Source organism: Glandiceps talaboti, chromosome 10, assembly GCF_964340395.1.
Source record: "Glandiceps talaboti chromosome 10, keGlaTala1.1, whole genome shotgun sequence".
In the NCBI taxonomy this organism is placed as follows: Eukaryota; Metazoa; Hemichordata; class Enteropneusta; family Spengelidae; genus Glandiceps; species Glandiceps talaboti.
Window position 1 is genome coordinate 21,624,897 of NC_135558.1, and position 18,735 is coordinate 21,643,631.

Consider the following 18,735-nt stretch of genomic DNA (forward strand, 5'->3'; position numbering starts at 1 on the left):
GATGTAGCAAGTTTCATTAAATTTGGTGCAGCCTTTCTGCATGTATAGCCCCATTTATAAAATAATAAATTATGTAAATTAACATTCATTATGCAAGCCACTCCCACAAAAAAACTAAATCAGCACTAAGTTACAGCCTGACAATGCCACATAGTAAATTGCAAAACATTTGCTTCAGTACTTTTTGAGATATCAGTGGAACAAAATTTCTGCACAGACAGGCAGACAGACAGCATGCAGCACCGCTACATCAGCTCCCATACAGGAGCTAAAAACACGATATATATAGTCAAACATTAAATAATTCAAAACGTTATAAAAATCATATGTATTATATGATGTATTTTTATAAAATGTTCACGTTACAAATACTTGGTAAAGGCACCAGAAATCACACCATTTCTCTAATATATTCTTATATTCTATGTGTCAAGACTTTTTGTATGGTTGTAGTAATTTATACTGTAGCCCCTACGATCATCTAAATTATCTCCACAGTGTAATAAAAGGATTTCTCTAGCACAGCATTCTGTTATTTCCACCACCACCAACAGCAGTAGTGTTGATATAAATGTGATGATATTATCGTGTCCTCACATGACTTGCTTTCAAACTGAAGCTTGAGTTAGTAGTAAACTGAAGGACGTGACCAATTACAACTTCCTGTTAGTGTGTAATTGGTTTGTCAGATTACTGCTGACATGCGCAGTTCACCTTCTCCCATGCAGGTTTCATAAGATTTTTGGTACAATTTCTCCATTTGACTATATATGGCGAGAGAGAGAGAGAGATCCTAGAAAGCAAAAACAAATACACGTATAGTAACTTGACTATAGTAATTATGATTTCAGGATATCTAAGAGTGAGGACAAGTCTTTCAATACATGGTCTTTATTCAGACCTTCAGGACAGTTATCATACTTTCCTTCTCTATCAACCAAATAAGCAGACATACCAATATTCGTAGCTCCTTTATAATCATTTTCTAAACTATCACCAATATGAATGCTCTCTGATGATTTGACCCCTAACCTCTCCAGAGCTAATTTAAATATTTCAGGGTTTGGTTTATAAGATTTCACTTCACTTGATAGGATGACATCATCAAAGTACTTCATCACATCTAATTCTTCTAAGACGTTCCTAAATCTGGCATCAGCGTTAGACACAGCACACAACTTAAAACCTTTGTCTTTCAATTTTGGCACCACATCTCTCACTTCCGGATACAAATCATAACAATTGGCTGTAGAAAATTCATGGTAGAGTTTGTCAGCAACTGGTTCTAAGTCTACATTCTCATACCCGCTGTATGCATGGATAAATGTTTTCTTGATAAGTAGTTTCCACCAGTCCTTAACACTGATACTACCATCCTGCTGATCAAACTTTGGACGTTCCTCAATTAACTTGGCATACTGCTCATTAAAAGCTGTCGTCAAAGCTGACTCTTGGTAAAACTGAAAACCCATTTGTGTAGCAATACGTGTGTACTGATACCCAACTGATACTCTGACATGCATAATGGTCTTTGTTATATCGATTGTCAGCAACTTACAGCCACTAGCTGCCATCTTGAATTCTTCAGATTAGTATTATTTTGGTCAAGAAAAGTTTATGCAGGGCATTAAGTCTTTGTTGAAGTTCGTTCTGAAAGACACAAATGTTCAAAAAGATTAATTAATGTAAGTTTCATTATATGCAGTGCAAAGTACAACATCAGAGAAATTATAGTCTTATAACATGATTAGAATATCTTATGCTAAATAATGTTATCTTGAATGGTAAGTCATTTTGTCAAGTTTTAATCTACACTATTTAGAGTGGTCAGAAAATGTCTCTGTGTGGATGTATGGCTCTCTGTGTGAGTAGATATGTGTCTGTGTGTCTGTGTGTGTGTGTGTGTGTATGTATGTATGTGTGTGTGTGTGTGTGTGTGTGTGTGTGTGTGTGAGTGTGTGTGTGTGTGTGTGTGTGTGTGTTGTGTATGTTAACACAATTACAACCATTACAGTTGTATAGAAACGCCTGTGATCAGAAAGTCATTTTATCAGTGGTGGACGTGGAAAACTGGCTTTGAAGGTGATAAAAAAAGTCTACTTCTTATCAAAACTGACAAACATTGATACAAAATCAACATGATACATATATCAACCATAATAATATGCACTATGAAGTATGTTGCTACAACATTTACCTTTAATGAGTATTTTGAATAATGAATGATATTCAGTAATTAAGCAGTATCATGCACTCTTCAAATTCCATATAATTTGGCACATACATTAATCTAAGAAAGCACGCTTGTCCAAAAAAAACCTGTTACCATAGTTTTTTTTAGTTTAATGAGTTATTTGCATAATTAATAATTCCCTTTACGGGAGGCATTCAGTTTAAATCTGGTTTGTTGTATTGCCCTATTGTGGGATCATGTTTGTTGGTGATTTTTCGCCTAAACTCATCATATACTCCAAATACTGAAAGCTTATTTTAGGACCAGAGACTACAAACTTACTCTCGACTTTTATGTTGCAACATGACTGACTTTCACAGACATAAACAAACTGATAAAAGAGTCACATGAACCTACATCAGAGGACCCGGTGTTTGTCAGTCTGATAGTGATAGTTTTTTCAGCACCTTCAAAGCCAGTTTTCATTGTCCACCACTGATAAAACAACGTTCTGATCACAAGCGTTTCTATATAACTCTTGTGATGGTTGTATATGCTGAAATAAAGAAAACAGTGCACATTTCACATTCAGGTTTTAAAAAATTATAATGTCTATAGCTTAATTAACTTATATTAGAGCGCAATATCAGAGGTACGGACAGATTGGCTTGATTCTGACTGTACACCCACTGTCACAGTTTTTAAAAAGACTAAGTTTTCACATAGACCCTACACATGTACATTGGTTTTCAGAAGGATACAGACTTTTGGTCAAGCATTTGTATGAAAGATCAGGTGATACTAAAATTTTGATTTAACATTAGTTCTGTGTTAGTTTTGAAAATGCCAATTTTGGTGATCATAAAGTTCTGTATATCATAATACTTTTGAAGTTGTCAATGTACATGAAAATATTTAAAAATCCCTAAAAATATGTCATTGTCATTCAAATCTATAACTATCTCACTTTAGTTTCCGCAAAGTGCTGTTTTAAAATTAGATTACATTGTCAATGAAATTTTGTTGTTTTTAAAACAAATCTGGAGCAAAGAGGAGTATCATATATCAGACAGTGTACAACATGACATCTTACAGTCTAGAGCAAAGAGGAGTATCATATATCAGACAGTGTACAACATGACATCTTACAGTCTAAATCTCACTTTAGGCCTAAGTTAGGGTATGTCTTAATATATTGGATCTTATCAGATAATGGATATGTGTATGTCAAGCCTTCATGGAAATACAAAGCTGAAATCACATGGTTGGGTGTATATGCCAACAAATATTTCCAGAGCAACAGATATTCAATATAAGATCTAAATTGAAAAAATCATCATTGTAGTACATGTGGCTTACAATTTTTTAAACATGATTTAACATGATTGCCATGGTTGTAAATTAACCATGGCAAGACAGGGAAGAAAGCCTCAAAGTCTTATATAATCCCTTAAAGTGTTCATGTACTGGTCTAGTCTAATTTTAAAGTCCACAATAGTTTTGGCTTGGATGATGTGTTCTGGTAAATTGTTCCATTGAGATATGACACGCTGAGAGAAGAAATATTTCCTGATATCCATTCTGACTTCTAGATTTTTGCAAGTTTTTGAGTGAGTGTCCTCTTGTCCTGTTGGTTTGGTGAAGCTTGAATAATAGTTCCTGGTCACTTTTGTGGAATCCCTTGATTAAATGAAACACTTGAATCAAGTCACTTCTCTGCCTTCTTCTTCCAATGTGGTTGTATAATTAAGTGTCCTCAGTCTATCTGCATAACTTAAATTTCTCAGTTCTGGTATCAACTTTGTAGGTCGCCTTACTATTTTTTCGAGGAGGTCAATGTCTTTTTTATAGTGTGGGTTCCAAAACTGGACGGCATATTTGGTGTGGTCTGACTACAGTCTAAAGAGTTGAACAAGTTCATGATGACAAATTTATATCACCACTTTATGATGTACACATGTGGTTTGATAATACTGTTATGACTAAAATACAGTGCAGTTCAGATAAAAAATATGACACACTTTATTTCTGCCGTCCTCAAAACGATAATTCATTTTATTTAGAACATATAGCAGTTTCCAAAGTTGTGCAGGCAAACTGGGAGGCTACATGCTGAAAGCAAACTTTGATTTTGAAAATTTAGTTGTAGCTAAAAATTTAGTTGATCCGTAAATAATCACTGGTTTATCCATGGGTAAGATTCTACCTAACTTCAATTACGAATTTACATGGTTGATCACAGACCATGCCCATTCATGCTCATTTATAGTCTGGATGACCAGACTGTGCACATGGTTTCTAACGGTACCCTAACCACAACCACAGTGAAGTGTGTGAGTGACGGTATAAATCATAATGATACTATATAGGAACTAGACTGTGAGTGAAGGTATAAATGGTAACGATACTATATAGGAACTAGACTGTGAGTGAAGGTATAAATTGTAATGATACTGTATAGGAACTAGACTATGAGTGAAGGTATAAATTGTAATGATACTATATAGGAACTAGACTATGAGTGAAGGTATAAATTGTAATGATACTGTATAGGAACTAGACTATGAGTGAAGGTATAAATTGTAATGATACTGTATAGGAACTAGACTGTGAGTGAAGGTATAAATTGTAATGATACTGTATAGGAACTAGACTATGAGTGAAGGTATAAATTGTAATGATACTGTATAGGAACTAGACTGTGAGTGAAGGTATAAATCATACTGTATAGGAACTAGATTATGAGTGAAGGTATAAATTGTAATGATACTGTATAGGAACTAGACTATGAGTGAAGGTATAAATGGTAACGATACTATATAGGAACTAGACTGTGAGTGAAGGTATAAATTGTAATGATACTATATAGGAACTAGACTGTGAGTGAAGGTAAAAATTGTAATGATACTGTATAGGAACTAGACTATGAGTGAAGGTATAAATGGTAACGATACTATATAGGAACTAGACTGTGAGTGAAGGTATAAATTGTAACGATACTGTATAGGAACTAGACTGTGAGTGAAGGTATAAATGGTAATGATACTATATAGGAACTAGACTGTGAGTGAAGGTATAAATGGTAATGATACTATATAGGAACTAGACTGTGAGTGAAGGTATAAATTGTAATGATACTATATAGGAACTAGGCTGTGAGTGAAGGTATAAATGGTAATGATACTATATAGGAACTAGACTGTGAGTGAAGGTATAAATGGTAACAATACTATATAGGAACTAGACTGTGAGTGAAGGTATAAATGGTAATGATACTATATAGGAACTAGACTGTGAGTGAAGGTATAAATGGTAACAATACTATATAGGAACTAGACTGTGAGTGAAGGTATAAATGGTAATGATACTATATAGGAACTAGACTGTGAGTGAAGGTATAAATTGTAATGATACTATATAGGAACTAGACTGTGAGTGAAGGTATAAATTGTAATGATACTGTATTATTAGGAACTAGACTGTGAGTGGAGGTGTAAATGGTAACGATACTATATAGGAACTAGACTCTGAGTGGAGGTGTAAATGGTAACGATACCGTATAGGAACTAGACTGTGAGTGGAGGTGTAAATGGTAACGATACTGTATAGGAACTAGACGAGTTGACTTATGATTTACAGCTGAATCATCGAGGGATCGCCGAACGACTGTGCCTATCATACACATTTTATGTTCCCTAAGAACAATTTAGATAGATAAGAAACAGGCTTCCCACAGACCACTCAATACAAATATAAACAACATCATCCGACCCCTACTGATACACAGACACACTCATCGTCCTCGGCACAAACAAGCTATTGAAAGTCATCACATTGCAGGATTAGATTTTGACACATACAAGTGTATTGATTCAAAGTTGCAAGTGACCTCCATGCTTAGCACACTGACTCTCACATTGAAAGACGTAAATTCATATAATTTTCAATAATATTTGCTGAACCATCGATGGTTTTAGCCTACGTATTACCTATTAGCTTGGTATTAGTGACTGTAACTGAACTTGAAGTGTGTCCTGCATGTAGTGAGTATCTGTTACGTACGATTAACCACAGGCATTTGTTTCCCGAGTTATGGCTCAGAATATTTCTATCAGAATACAATAAAATGACGATAATATCGTTAATATTGACGTATTAAACCAACACTATATGAAAGGGGTAAAATTCCAAACAGATTTGTAGATGTTTTCATGTGATAGTTGAAACATGAATGACTGTGAAAGCCGCTAACGTGTTCATCACTGTCGTAGTGCGACAGTCAAAACATGGAAGTTGAAACAGTATCAATGACGCTTTGTTATGGCACAGAGAAGTGTTTTGATTTCCCTTAGTGCCGATATCTTTGAAACCCCACTTACAGATCCCACTGGTGAAATTTATGCAAAATAATGTTGTGAAGACCACAGTTATCACGATGTGTCTAGTTCCCTCAAACGGGACGGGTCAACGCAATCGATAGTATGAGCACGAATGCATCCGAATGCATCGTATATTCATTGATGAGTGGAAGTGGGTCTCTTTTATTGTGTATACATGTACTTCCATTTATCCTAATATATGAGTCGGTTTGCATGGTTCCCTGTGGTGATATGTGTGTGCACATGCAGTGCATGCTTGTCGGCAGAAGTGTGGTGTTGTTTATATTTGTAATGAGTGGTCGTGGGAAGCCTGTTTCTTATCTAACTAAATCGGTCTTTGGGAACATAAAATGTGTATGATACGCACAGTCGTTCGGCGATCCCTCGATGATTCAGCTGTAGGTCAATCATGGTCACGTTTACACGTCTACCCATTCATGGCCTATCCTAGTCCTGCTTGCATACGGAGTAATCCGGGACTCGATTCTGACAATTGTCCCTCCTGGTGTTTAGAGTCAAGTCAGTAATATCATGGAAGTATTGTGCACCGTCTAGCGTCTGTAAGCAGGACTAGGCCTATCCCTGGATATATGTATACGCGCGCGTACGCTACGCTACGGGTTTCGACACGCCTTCTCCCGGCCTCCGTGTCGAAACCCCGCATCCAGAGTTACCAATACTATTGCACAATCATTAATATTTGTAAATTCTCTGACTACATTACCGGTTTCACTTCAATTACCTGCGTTGCTTTGTATAAACTGTAAACATCCAGGTGAGCGAAACATGCAGTGACAGGACCAGCTTTAACTCTAAGGTCAAAGTTCAAACTGGTGACATCATTAAAAAAAAGATAGAGAAAAATGCATATCATTATCAACTTTTCGTTCTTTTTTCCTCATAAAAACAACGATTCAACCAGAAGTTCATCCCTCTGCATATAATTGCACTTTTCATCAGTATTCTGAATATTTTTGAGCGTGTGTCACAATGTTTCCCACAATGCCGTGTGATGTATTTCTAAACAAAAATGGCGGCCTGTTCAAGCTGGAACTTGATCAAGATCGGGTAAAAAGTTTTGAACGTGTTGTCACTGGCATGATACTAAGGTAAGAACATCGAAATTCGCCATCCTCTAGTCTGTCAAATTATTATGTGGAGTTTAGAGGTATTTGGTTGGGGATGTTTTGAGATATTAGGTAAAATATATAGCGATTACTGTTGCAACTGGTTGGTTCCTGCTAAATTGTTTTGAAGTAGGCGGAACGTCTTTGTAAGTCGTGGATGCAAAGCAAGTACGTAGATAACATGTTCTAGCTCCTTTCATTCACCTATTTGCTTTGAGGTAACACGGAGAGTGTGCTTATCGATCTCACTCGCACCTTCGGGGAACTTGAACTTCGAATTTGTGATCAAGTAAGTTTTGTATTTCAAGTTATATGACGAAGAACATCAACAAGTGTCTTTCTTTTGCTGCTCGTGCAGACAACAAAAATTTGATACTGTGCCAAATAGTCATACCAGCGATTTTATGTTTATTAATTTTATCATTTTTTGATTGTTGGTAATGTGTGGCACTTCAGATGTCAAGTGTATAGTTGTTAAAATGTACATTTTTGTGGTTGATAAATATTGGTAATTTTGACGACATAGTTGTCTCTGTATCAATTGCATGTTGATACGAAATTATAACTCAATGTTCCATCTGCTTGGCTTGCATTCCTTATGACAAAGTGTGTGTGTGTGTGTGTGGGGGGGGGGGGGCTCAGAACAAGATTACTGAAAACATTTGTAGACAAGATATACAGAATTGCAATGTAGTTACATTTTAGATTCTCTGATTGAATATGATCCTTCATAGTACATGTAAACCAATGATTTGCATGCTAGCAGTATACATGTATGTGAATATTGTGCATCACTCATGTTCACACCTTATTACAATTCATTGATGCAGATCCCAGATCATAAACAAATGTAAGTTTTGTCTTATACATAAAGGACCACTTCAGATTAGGATTAAAATCTAACAGTTGCTTTGCAGAGCTGTAGAAAAAGTTGAGTCATAACAAAAGAGTGATCCCATGTAATCCTTATTTAAGACAACACAACACAGATACAGTGATCACCTGGAATTACAACATATATGTAGCTCTTTAATTGCTATACATATACAATTATGTGTCTCTCACACCAAGAAAGTAGAAAGAAAACACATTTTGAATAAAATATTAAAAATGAATGAACTGTACCAAATGTGCATTTTTCAAAGCTAGGGACTTTATGAGTAGACTGTAGAGTTAGACCATTTTACAACAGCTATTCAACTGTCACATGAATTACATGTACTAATGTTCTTATATTTGCCACTCTTACAACTACTTCAAGTACTTGACTTTTTTGTTAAACCTTACTCTGTGACATTTACCTTCAGTAATTATTTTCTCACCATCTTTCCAGTCTTCCATAGATAATTTACAACATTAATGTACTTAACTTAACTCTTGAAAAGAACATTATTGGGTCAAGATGAGTCGTTCTGGAGGAAGACTGACCCCAACACAGCGCTATGGTACAAAGAGAATATCCCCAGCATTTGGTACTCACTCACAGTCAGACACATCTCTAAGTCGCAGAGCTATTCTTTCACCACCAACTCATGAAACAGTTGAAGGTATTTGAATTCTCCAACACTATTACAACAACAGGTGTACATATAGAATGAATAATGCTGGACAATTTTCAAACAAATTTTAGAAAATATACATGGTTCTCCTTGAATAAGATTAAACTGGGGTAGAAAACCCTTGTGTAATGTTAATAAAATCATAATGATAACCCTAACCAAATCAGATGAAATATCATTAGACAGATAATGAGATATGTTCATAAATGTTAAAATATGTATCTGCTGAAGGGGAATTCTCCACAGACCAAGGAAGTGGGTAGCTAAAAACTGTCAAAGTGTCTTATAAAAATTCAGTTATCAATTCATGGTGAATGAACAGGTTAATACATTCATGAACTATTTACATCTCTGGAATTAAAAGATATGAAATTATAGTTCATCACACAAAAAAAATGTGCATTTGCTTACATGTACTTTTAATGTCTTTGTTTTGTTCCTATGTTCTCAGGAGATTCAAGTAACATAGGTAATAAAACCCTCGTCAGATACATCACAGAAACGCTTATCAAGAAACTTGCTAAGGAAGAAAGTTTAGACCAAGTTTTGACCTTGAATTTAACCTTAGCCAAAGAAGGTGGGAAAAAAATCAAGGTGAGTAAGATTTTGGTGTGATCAACATCCATCATTGATAAACCATAGATTGTTTTAGAACACCAACTTAGACATTTTGTAACTTGCTGTAAATGGGTTGTTGCTAAGAAACTACTTCTGTTACCAAAGAATGACAGTTTAGTAATAAAGCATTGCACTATAAACAATATCTAAGCCACATGTGCTCACATGGCTGAAATGTTAGCAAAAAGGCAAACAGACAACAAAAGACCCTGAAAATCTTTGATAGCACTTCTAGCTCTCCGGATACTATAAAACCAAATGCAGAGACAGACATTCACTGTCCAAACCATAGATTTGAAGTGATATGATCACCTGTGATTCAACTGTACCCAATTACATGTACAAACCACAGATTTGAAGTGATATGATCACCTGTGATTCAACTGTACCCAATTACATGTACAAACCACAGATTTGAAGTGATATGATCACCTGTGATTCAACTGTACCCAATTACATGTACAAACCACAGATTTGAAGTGATATGATCACCTGTGATTCAACTGTACCCAATTACATGTACAAACCACAGATTTGAAGTGATATGATCACCTGTGATTCAACTGTACCCAATTACATGTACAAACCACAGATTTGAAGTGATATGATCACCTGTGATTCAACTGTACCCAATTACATGTACAAACCACAGATTTGAAGTGATATGATCACCTGTGATTCAACTGTACCCAATTACATGTACAAACCACAGATTTGAAGTGATATGATCACCTGTGATTCAACTGTACCCAATTACATGTATTGTACAAACCATAGATTTGAAGTGATATGATCACCTGTGATTCAACTGTACCCAATTACATGTACTGTACAAACCATAGATTTGAAGTGATATGATCACCTGTGATTCAACTGTACCCAATTACATGTACTGTACAAACCATAGATTTGAAGTGATATGATCACCTGTGATTCAACTGTACCCAATTACATGTACTGTACAAACCATAGATTTGAAGTGATATGATCACCTGTGATTCAACTTTACCCAATTACATGTACAAACCACAGATTTGAAGTGATATGATCACCTGTGATTCAACTGTACCCAATTACATGTACTGTACAAACCATAGATTTGAAGTGATATGATCACCTGTGATTCAACTGTACCCAATTACATGTATTGTACAAACCATAGATTTGAAGTGATATGATCACCTGTGATTCAACTGTACCCAATTACATGTACTGTACAAACCATAGATTTGAAGTGATATGATCACCTGTGATTCAACTGTACCCAATTACATGTACAAACCATAGATTTGAAGTGATATGATCACCTGTGATTCAACTGTACCCAATTACATGTACTGTACAAACCATAGATTTGAAGTGATATGATCACCTGTGATTCAACTGTACCCAATTACATGTACAAACCATAGATTTGAAGTGATATGATCACCTGTGATTCAACTGTACCCAATTACATGTATTGTACAAACCATAGATTTGAAGTGATATGATCACCTGTGATTCAACTGTACCCAATTACATGTATTGTACAAACCATAGATTTGAAGTGATATGATCACCTGTGATTCAACTGTACCCAATTACATGTACTGTACAAACCATAGATTTGAAGTGATATGATCACCTGTGATTCAACTGTACCCAATTACATGTACTGTACAAACCATAGATTTGAAGTGATATGATCACCTGTGATTCAACTGTACCCAATTACATGTACTGTACAAACCATAGATTTGAAGTGATATGATCACCTGTGATTCAACTGTACCCAATTACATGTATTGTACAAACCACAGATTTAAACTTACTGATATTGTCACCTTTCATTCATCTGTACCCAATCACTTCAGTGGCAAGGGTTATAGGTTGATTAAACACAGAGGTCAGCTATATAATGAAAGACAGTTATTTGACAAAACTTTCTGCTTACATGACTTTGCTAAGATTTTGAAAGGTCAAAGATTGTACTGAACAAGTACATGTAGTACATGTACATATTGCCAAAGGAAAGTTGAAGGCCAATTTATTACTACAAAATATTAGCACCAATAAGAAACTCATGTCATAACAATTCTTTAAATCAGTGTTTTTGATTATAATCCTTAGGAAAGCTGAAATTATTTCAATCTAAATGTCCACAGATATATTAGACTTTCAAAACACGGAAAGTTTGTGTACAGCTACCGACAGACTAGACATCGTGTTAGTCCGAAATGTTGTGATACACGAGACATACTATACTTCCCTATTGAGGACTTCAAAAACTTGTGATAGTTTGTGACATCATGGCCGCCATATTGGAAATGATGTACCAGTTTACAATGTCAAACTACAAACTAAAAGTGTTTGATTGTTTGATTTTATAGTTGTGAAAATCTGGCAGTTCCGACATGCTTCTACTGCCAACGTTACGGATATGCCGGTTTTGCCTTTGATGTACTGAAAGTTTGTACCGTAGTATGACTCGCACTACCATTAGCAGGTTTACACATTTTAGTCCTATCAAAAACAATACTGGTGACAAACTTCAATGAAATCTGTAGTAGAGGGTTGAATAGTCATTTGAACTAATTAGAAACTCTTTAGTTTTACTTGCTGCTTATGTGTAAAGGATCAATACAAAGGTTGCAAGTACACATTGAAACAACAAAGGCTGACAGATCAGAGTGACAGATGAAAAAATGTCAACTTGCAATTTACCAAACTCTAAGCAATCTGATTGCGTATCAGGACAACTGATCATGTATCAGCGAAAATTATAGGATATCGGCCCCAGTACGTGAAAACCCTCTGGGGAGAACACTGTGCAGCCATGGAAAATCTTACTTTCGTATTTTTTCTTAAAAGTTGCAAATCATTGACATAGCAACTCTGAAAACTATAGATTTTGGAGTACATGTACATGTAGAAACGGACCGTTCTGAGACTTTGTCACGGCCCACCCATCCATGAACAGTGAACTTGCCCACATTGAGACCACATGTTACTACATTGCGTCACGTATTGTCTTCTAGTGAATCCCTTTCTCACCCAATCTCTGTAAGTTTGATGGGTATGAAAATATTAGATCATTCTTGTTTCGATTAGAATTAAATAATTGGGAATTAGAATGTACCATTTTGTTCATTTTAGTGACATTTTATTTAGTGTCACTTAAGTAGTGTCAGTGAACATCATGAGACGGTATGTGATTACATGTAAACAATCCATGTAGGTTTTCAGGTTCTGAAATCACTAGTCACAATTGATGATTTAACTTAAAGCTGCACCTTTTGGGAAACGATGAAATTTGCTAAAAATGACCTAGATAAAACTCAACTGTACTAGATGTGACCATGTATGACAACCCCCTCAACCCCACCCCCAAATTTTGAAAAAAAATCTTTATTAGGTTCTTTCAACTGCTTGCATGTCATCAGTGAATGGCGGAAGTAATTTTCTTACAATACATTACATGGTTATTAATATAATATATAAGAATCAGGTTGTGTCCACCCACTACATCTTTGATAAAGGAGCTTTAATAGTTAAGATTTAGTCACAAATGTGCACCATTTATAATGATCTGTTTAAATATAAGTAATCGTGTAGTTTTATTGCAAGTGTTCTGATCACGGCTCAGTCAATTCATACACAAATATAATATAAACACACACACAAACACGACATCTTAGACCCCACGTGCGCACAATTTTGTTACCATAGTTCCCCATCAATTTACCTATGTACCCTGGCCTTAAAAAAACACTGACTTGTTATCTGTAAACTGAAGTGTATTGACAATACAACACCTACAATTTAGAATCTTGTATTTAACATATGACAGAGAGCCTTTATTTCAATTGGTTTTATTGTTACTTTATTTTGTGTTTATCTATTTACTAGATTGATAAATTGTGAATTTTACTGCTATCTGCACATACTGTTTATAGTATTGAATGTACTTGTATTGTAAAGAAAATAGGATAAGTGTATCTCTGAACTGACAAGATATTGTTTACTTGTGATCTCAAGACATACCCCGGTCTTCATTTTGTCTTGCAGTATATTGAAAACTTGGAAGGACTGAAACGTCTACAGGTGTTAAACCTAAGCTGTAACATTATAGCCCGGATAGAAAAACTTGATAAATTGACAAAGTTAAAGGAGCTAAACTTAAGTTTTAATAACATAGAGAGAATTGAAGGACTTGAAAGCCTAATACATTTACAAGTGTTGAATTTGAGTGGTAATCAAATTGAACATATACCAGCATGGTTTGGCAAGAAACTTAAAGAACTGAGGACTTTGAGGATTGCCAAAAATAAATTAGCAACGGTAAGTAGAAGAATTGTAGAAATCATGAATTAGAGGTATTATTGTATCTTTGTTCATTTGACAAGAAAAGACTGTTGACAATGATTCTGTTGCTACCTCTTTATGACATGAAGTGACAAAGGCCCTTGTATTCATGTAACTTTCCTTGGCTGTGAATGAAGAACAATAACTTGGAACAATGTCACATAAATTATATATGATATACAGTAAAAGGTTCTAGGGTTTATAGTGCCCAATAATATTTTCACTTAATTCTCTTTTCTGGAATGTCCCATTATATTATATATTATACATATGTTTTGTGTAGATATCGCTTTGTGAGACACTGCTATCAACATTTTAAGATATTGACAAGAAGTATCGAAGAAGAAAACATGACATAACTGATAACCAATGTTACAAGTAGTTCAAATCTGACCTTTGTTTTGTTAATTGTTGTGGACAGCTTCAAGAAGTTGCCAGACTCCGTCCAGTGCGAGACTTAGTTCAAATCAACATAGCAGATAATCCACTATGTGAACTTCCTCATTCACGACTCTTCATTGTCTTTCAACTGAGAACTCTGGAAATACTAGATGGAAAATCTGTGGATTTTAAGGAAAGACAGCTTGCTCAGGAAAGATTTGAACAAGGTAAGTTTAAGGAAATTTCAAGGCTGTGCCAAGAGTTCCACGAAATACAAGAGTATAAAAACTCAGCTGAAATCTCTTTTTTGGCCAGACTTTGTGCTATGCCTAGTATTGTCATGCTAATCTATGTTCTGTGCCATTTTGAAGTGAACTACAGTAAAACTTATGGATGCCATAAAAAATTTGTTTATTATTCCATAATCTTTTCTTATGATAAATTGTTATAAATTATGCGAACAATATATTTAGATATTATTCCCCAATATTTTCCAGGGAAAATATTAGTGACCTAAGGGGCCTTGTCACTACTAGTTGATAGACAAGTACTAACAAGCCCAATCTGATTATAATCCAATGTAGTGTACTGCGTACTTGGTGCTATTTCTTTTTAGCTCTTACGTTTATTGTTGTTTGTTCTTTTGTGAGCACCCATTACATACATCTGACACAATGCCATAGGTGTTCTCAGACCCAATCTCATACTTTTCAAATTGATGTAGCAAAGAGGTGGAAGAGGGGGAGGGAGGACTTCTTCAATCAAAAGTATGATTTGATACCATTAAATGCTTGTCATATTTTTTGTGTAACACTTTTATAATATAACCTACTAACAATTATTTTCTACTTATTAGCACAACTGAACTGAGGTTCAGTAGTACTATTGCCATGGTGAAATGTCTGTGTGGGTGGGTGGGTGGGTGTGTATGTAAATGACTTAAAGTCAAAAACCGCCAGACCGATTACCTTTGTTTTTGGTGGGGACATTATTCAGGGCGTGTAGATGGGAAATTGTTCAAATAAAAATGATCGCATCAGAGATGTGCATTTTGGGTCAAAAAACATGATTCTTGGTGTGAGAAAATGCTTTGAGTCTTTGACTCTGCCTAGAAATGAAGGGTTATTGTTTTATTGATGGCATAAAATCATGAAATCTTTTATGGGCTACTTCACATCTCAATGTCAATGGTATCAAGATTCACCTCTGTTTGAGGTTGCTTGGAAACACTGTTTTTAGCACAGCTGAATTAAAACATAGGCTAGGCACTGTCTATAATTAAAACAGGTTCATTCATGCTACAAACATGATAATAAAAAGTCTTGTCCATCTGTCTGCCTGTCTGCATATCTGTGGTTGACTTAAACTTAAAGAAAACTTCAAAAAGTCCAAAAGTGGTGGGACGGGGTGACTTAAACTCAAAAACCGCTCAACCAATTGCCTTGGTATTTGGTAGGAATGTTGATTTCAGTCTCTAGTTAGCATGACTGAACTAATGAAGTTCAAGTGCTATAGTATAGGCATGGTGCGGTGTTTGGGTGTCTGCCTGTGTGTCTGTGTGTCTGTCTGTCTGTCTGTCTGTCTGTCTGTCTGTCTGTCTGTGTGGTGGGGCGGGGGTGACTTAAACTCAAAAACCGCTCAACTGATTGCCTTGGTTTTTGGTCGGGACATTACTTTTGGAGTTTAGTTGGGAAATTGTTCAAATGAAAATGATCGCATCAGAGATGTGCTATTTGGGTGAAAACATTTAAACTCAAAGATTACCAGGCGTGTTTATATCAAGAATTGTTTATGACATTATGATCCCATTAGTGATATGCAAATTGGGTGTAAAAATGTGTCTTTTTTGTCAAAATTCTAGAATTCCAAAACTACAGAACAGATTAGGCTGAAATTTACTGGGATGCATCTAGAGGTGTGTAGATGGAGATGTGTTCAAATATGCAAATTAAGTCTAAATATCTCAATTTTGGTCAAAAACTTAAACCTTCAAAACTATATGGTGAATGGGGCTGAAACTTTGCTGGGTATGTTTCTGGAGGTGTTATTCTGCAGTTATTGTTCAAACCATTTTGACACAACTGTCCCTAGCAACCATGACCATGCCCTTAGCAACAGTAAAATGATTATGCATATTACAATTTCAAAGATAAGAACAGGAATGTGTAGGTAAGTGAATAACGATTTTTAAAATGTATGCAAATGAACACGCCCATAGCAACAGCCAAATGATGATCTATATTGCAATGATGAATCCTGGGAAGGGGAGGTAAGTGAATAATGATTCCAAAAATGTAACCAAATATGGCAACAAGACCATGCCCATACATGTAGCAACAGCCAAATACAGTTGTGCTATAACGCCATTGGCACTATTTTTTATAGAGGAAATTGAAAACTTGGAAGGGCAGATTGAACAACATGAGAAGAAGTTCAGATCCATGGAAGATGAGAAAAGCAAAACTTTGACAGAAATTAAACAGAAGGGTGACTTGTTAGATGATTTGAAGAAAAAAGACAAAGATTATAGGAAGCAAATCAAAGAGATGCAAAGACAAATGGAAGCCAAGGATGATCTGGTGAGGTTATTGTCCCTCTAGAGGCAGATATCATAAATTATCTTGTCTTTCACATCTTTTTTGATCATAGCTGTTCAGTGTTTTCGTTATGTTTTTTTCCAATGCGTACTCCACATGCATGGACCAGTGCATACACTGAAATTTTATGTGTACAGACATAGTTTTATGTAAAGAAATTGAATGATAGCATGAGAAATTTACATTTTGAGAGACCAGTTTCAACACCGTCCAAACCATTTCCCACAATTTGCCATTACATTAATATTGTTGGGTCTTACACAACTTCACTGCAAAGTGTTATTGTCTTTACAAAATTTTTTTAGATGCCTAACTAAACGTAATGAATGTCAGCATTTTGTTGATGTTACAAATATTGGACATTTTATGGAAGGCTTTGTTTGATGCGTCTCAAGTGTCACTTTCTCAAATGAATAAAACAACCATTTTCAGATTGCATGCCGACACATCAGGTAATCAATGACACAACAACAAACTAATCGACAGCAAGTATGTTTGTTGGTAGCAAACTGTGGAAGGAAATCAGGATTTTCCTAGGGAATTTAGTGATCTGTAACATGCATCCATTAAACTGAGGAACACACAATGAAACGTTTTGCTCATATTGTAATGGAGTCAGGACGATTTGTGTATCTCCCTGCCTGGCAGTACATTTGACTTGTCCTGGTCAATTTACTTGTAAATTAAATGATTCCATCAACCTATGTTGTTTATCTCCATTTATGAGAAGACATTGACTACTAATTTTGTGTGTGTCAGTCATATTTCAAAGTGTATGGTAAGATTGATGTTTGAGAAATAATGCCTTACCAAGTTTTAACTCAGAAATCATTCTTTTCTCAATTTGACAGCTTAAAAAGAAAACAAGTGAATTAAACAAAGCCTGTGAAAAGCACTATCGGCTGGAGCAGGAACTGGCATTTTATAAAATTGATGCAAAATTTGATTCTCTTGGACAATACCCTACATATACGCAGGTAAGCTGTTTCATTTGAAAGACTTGTATTTCAACGACTCTAACCCTTATAGAGTCATGATGGTTGAATGGTTAGAGTGGTTGGCTTGTACTCTACATTGCTGGGTGTGGAGTTGTGATGGTTGAATGGTTAGAGTGGCTGACTTGTAATCTGTACATTGCTGGTTGTGGAGTCATGATGGTTGAATGGTTAGAGTGACTGGCTTGTAATCTGTACATTGTTGGTTGTGGAGTCATGATGGTTGAATGGTTAGAGTGGCTGACTTGTAATCTGTACATTGTTGGTTGTGGAGTCATGATGGTTGAATGGTTAAAGGTGATTCAAAATGCTCACATTCACTATCACTAATTTGCTAGACGACATGTTTGTGAAATGCATTCTGGTTTTAAAACTTTTCAAAAGCGTCTGCAAACACCTTAAAATGACCCTTTTTCAGTCACTTCCCTTCGGATTTACTTCGAGATTTTTCGGGTATTTCCGGTCCCACCTAGACCACGGGATTTTATGACGTCATAAAGAGACATGGATAGCACGTAGCCTATGGCGAGCGTAGTCACTAGGTGAACAAAACTCAACA

At 35.6% G+C, this 18,735-nt stretch overlaps 2 protein-coding genes across 4 annotated transcripts in view; one reads left to right on the forward strand and one right to left on the reverse strand.

The window, feature by feature from the left end:
* Positions 1 to 839: 839 nt before the first annotated feature.
* Positions 840 to 18,735, reverse strand: part of LOC144440757 (haloacid dehalogenase-like hydrolase domain-containing protein 3) — a 47,541-nt gene continuing 29,645 nt past the window's right edge. The window contains exon 3 of the mRNA XM_078130136.1: positions 840 to 1,650. Coding sequence (XP_077986262.1) covers positions 840 to 1,574 — 735 coding nt within the window. The 5' untranslated portion in view covers positions 1,575 to 1,650. The remainder of the gene's footprint in view (positions 1,651 to 18,735) is intronic.
* The window catches only part of LOC144440901 (centriolin-like), an 84,052-nt gene continuing 74,346 nt past the window's right edge, over positions 9,030 to 18,735 (forward strand). For all 3 annotated transcript variants that reach the window (XM_078130347.1, XM_078130348.1, XM_078130349.1), the window contains exons 1-6: positions 9,030 to 9,226; positions 9,690 to 9,832; positions 13,907 to 14,179; positions 14,625 to 14,811; positions 16,970 to 17,163; positions 18,033 to 18,158. In XM_078130347.1, the coding sequence (XP_077986473.1) occupies positions 9,082 to 9,226; positions 9,690 to 9,832; positions 13,907 to 14,179; positions 14,625 to 14,811; positions 16,970 to 17,163; positions 18,033 to 18,158 (1,068 nt within the window). In that variant the 5' untranslated portion in view covers positions 9,030 to 9,081. The remainder of the gene's footprint in view (positions 9,227 to 9,689; positions 9,833 to 13,906; positions 14,180 to 14,624; positions 14,812 to 16,969; positions 17,164 to 18,032; positions 18,159 to 18,735) is intronic.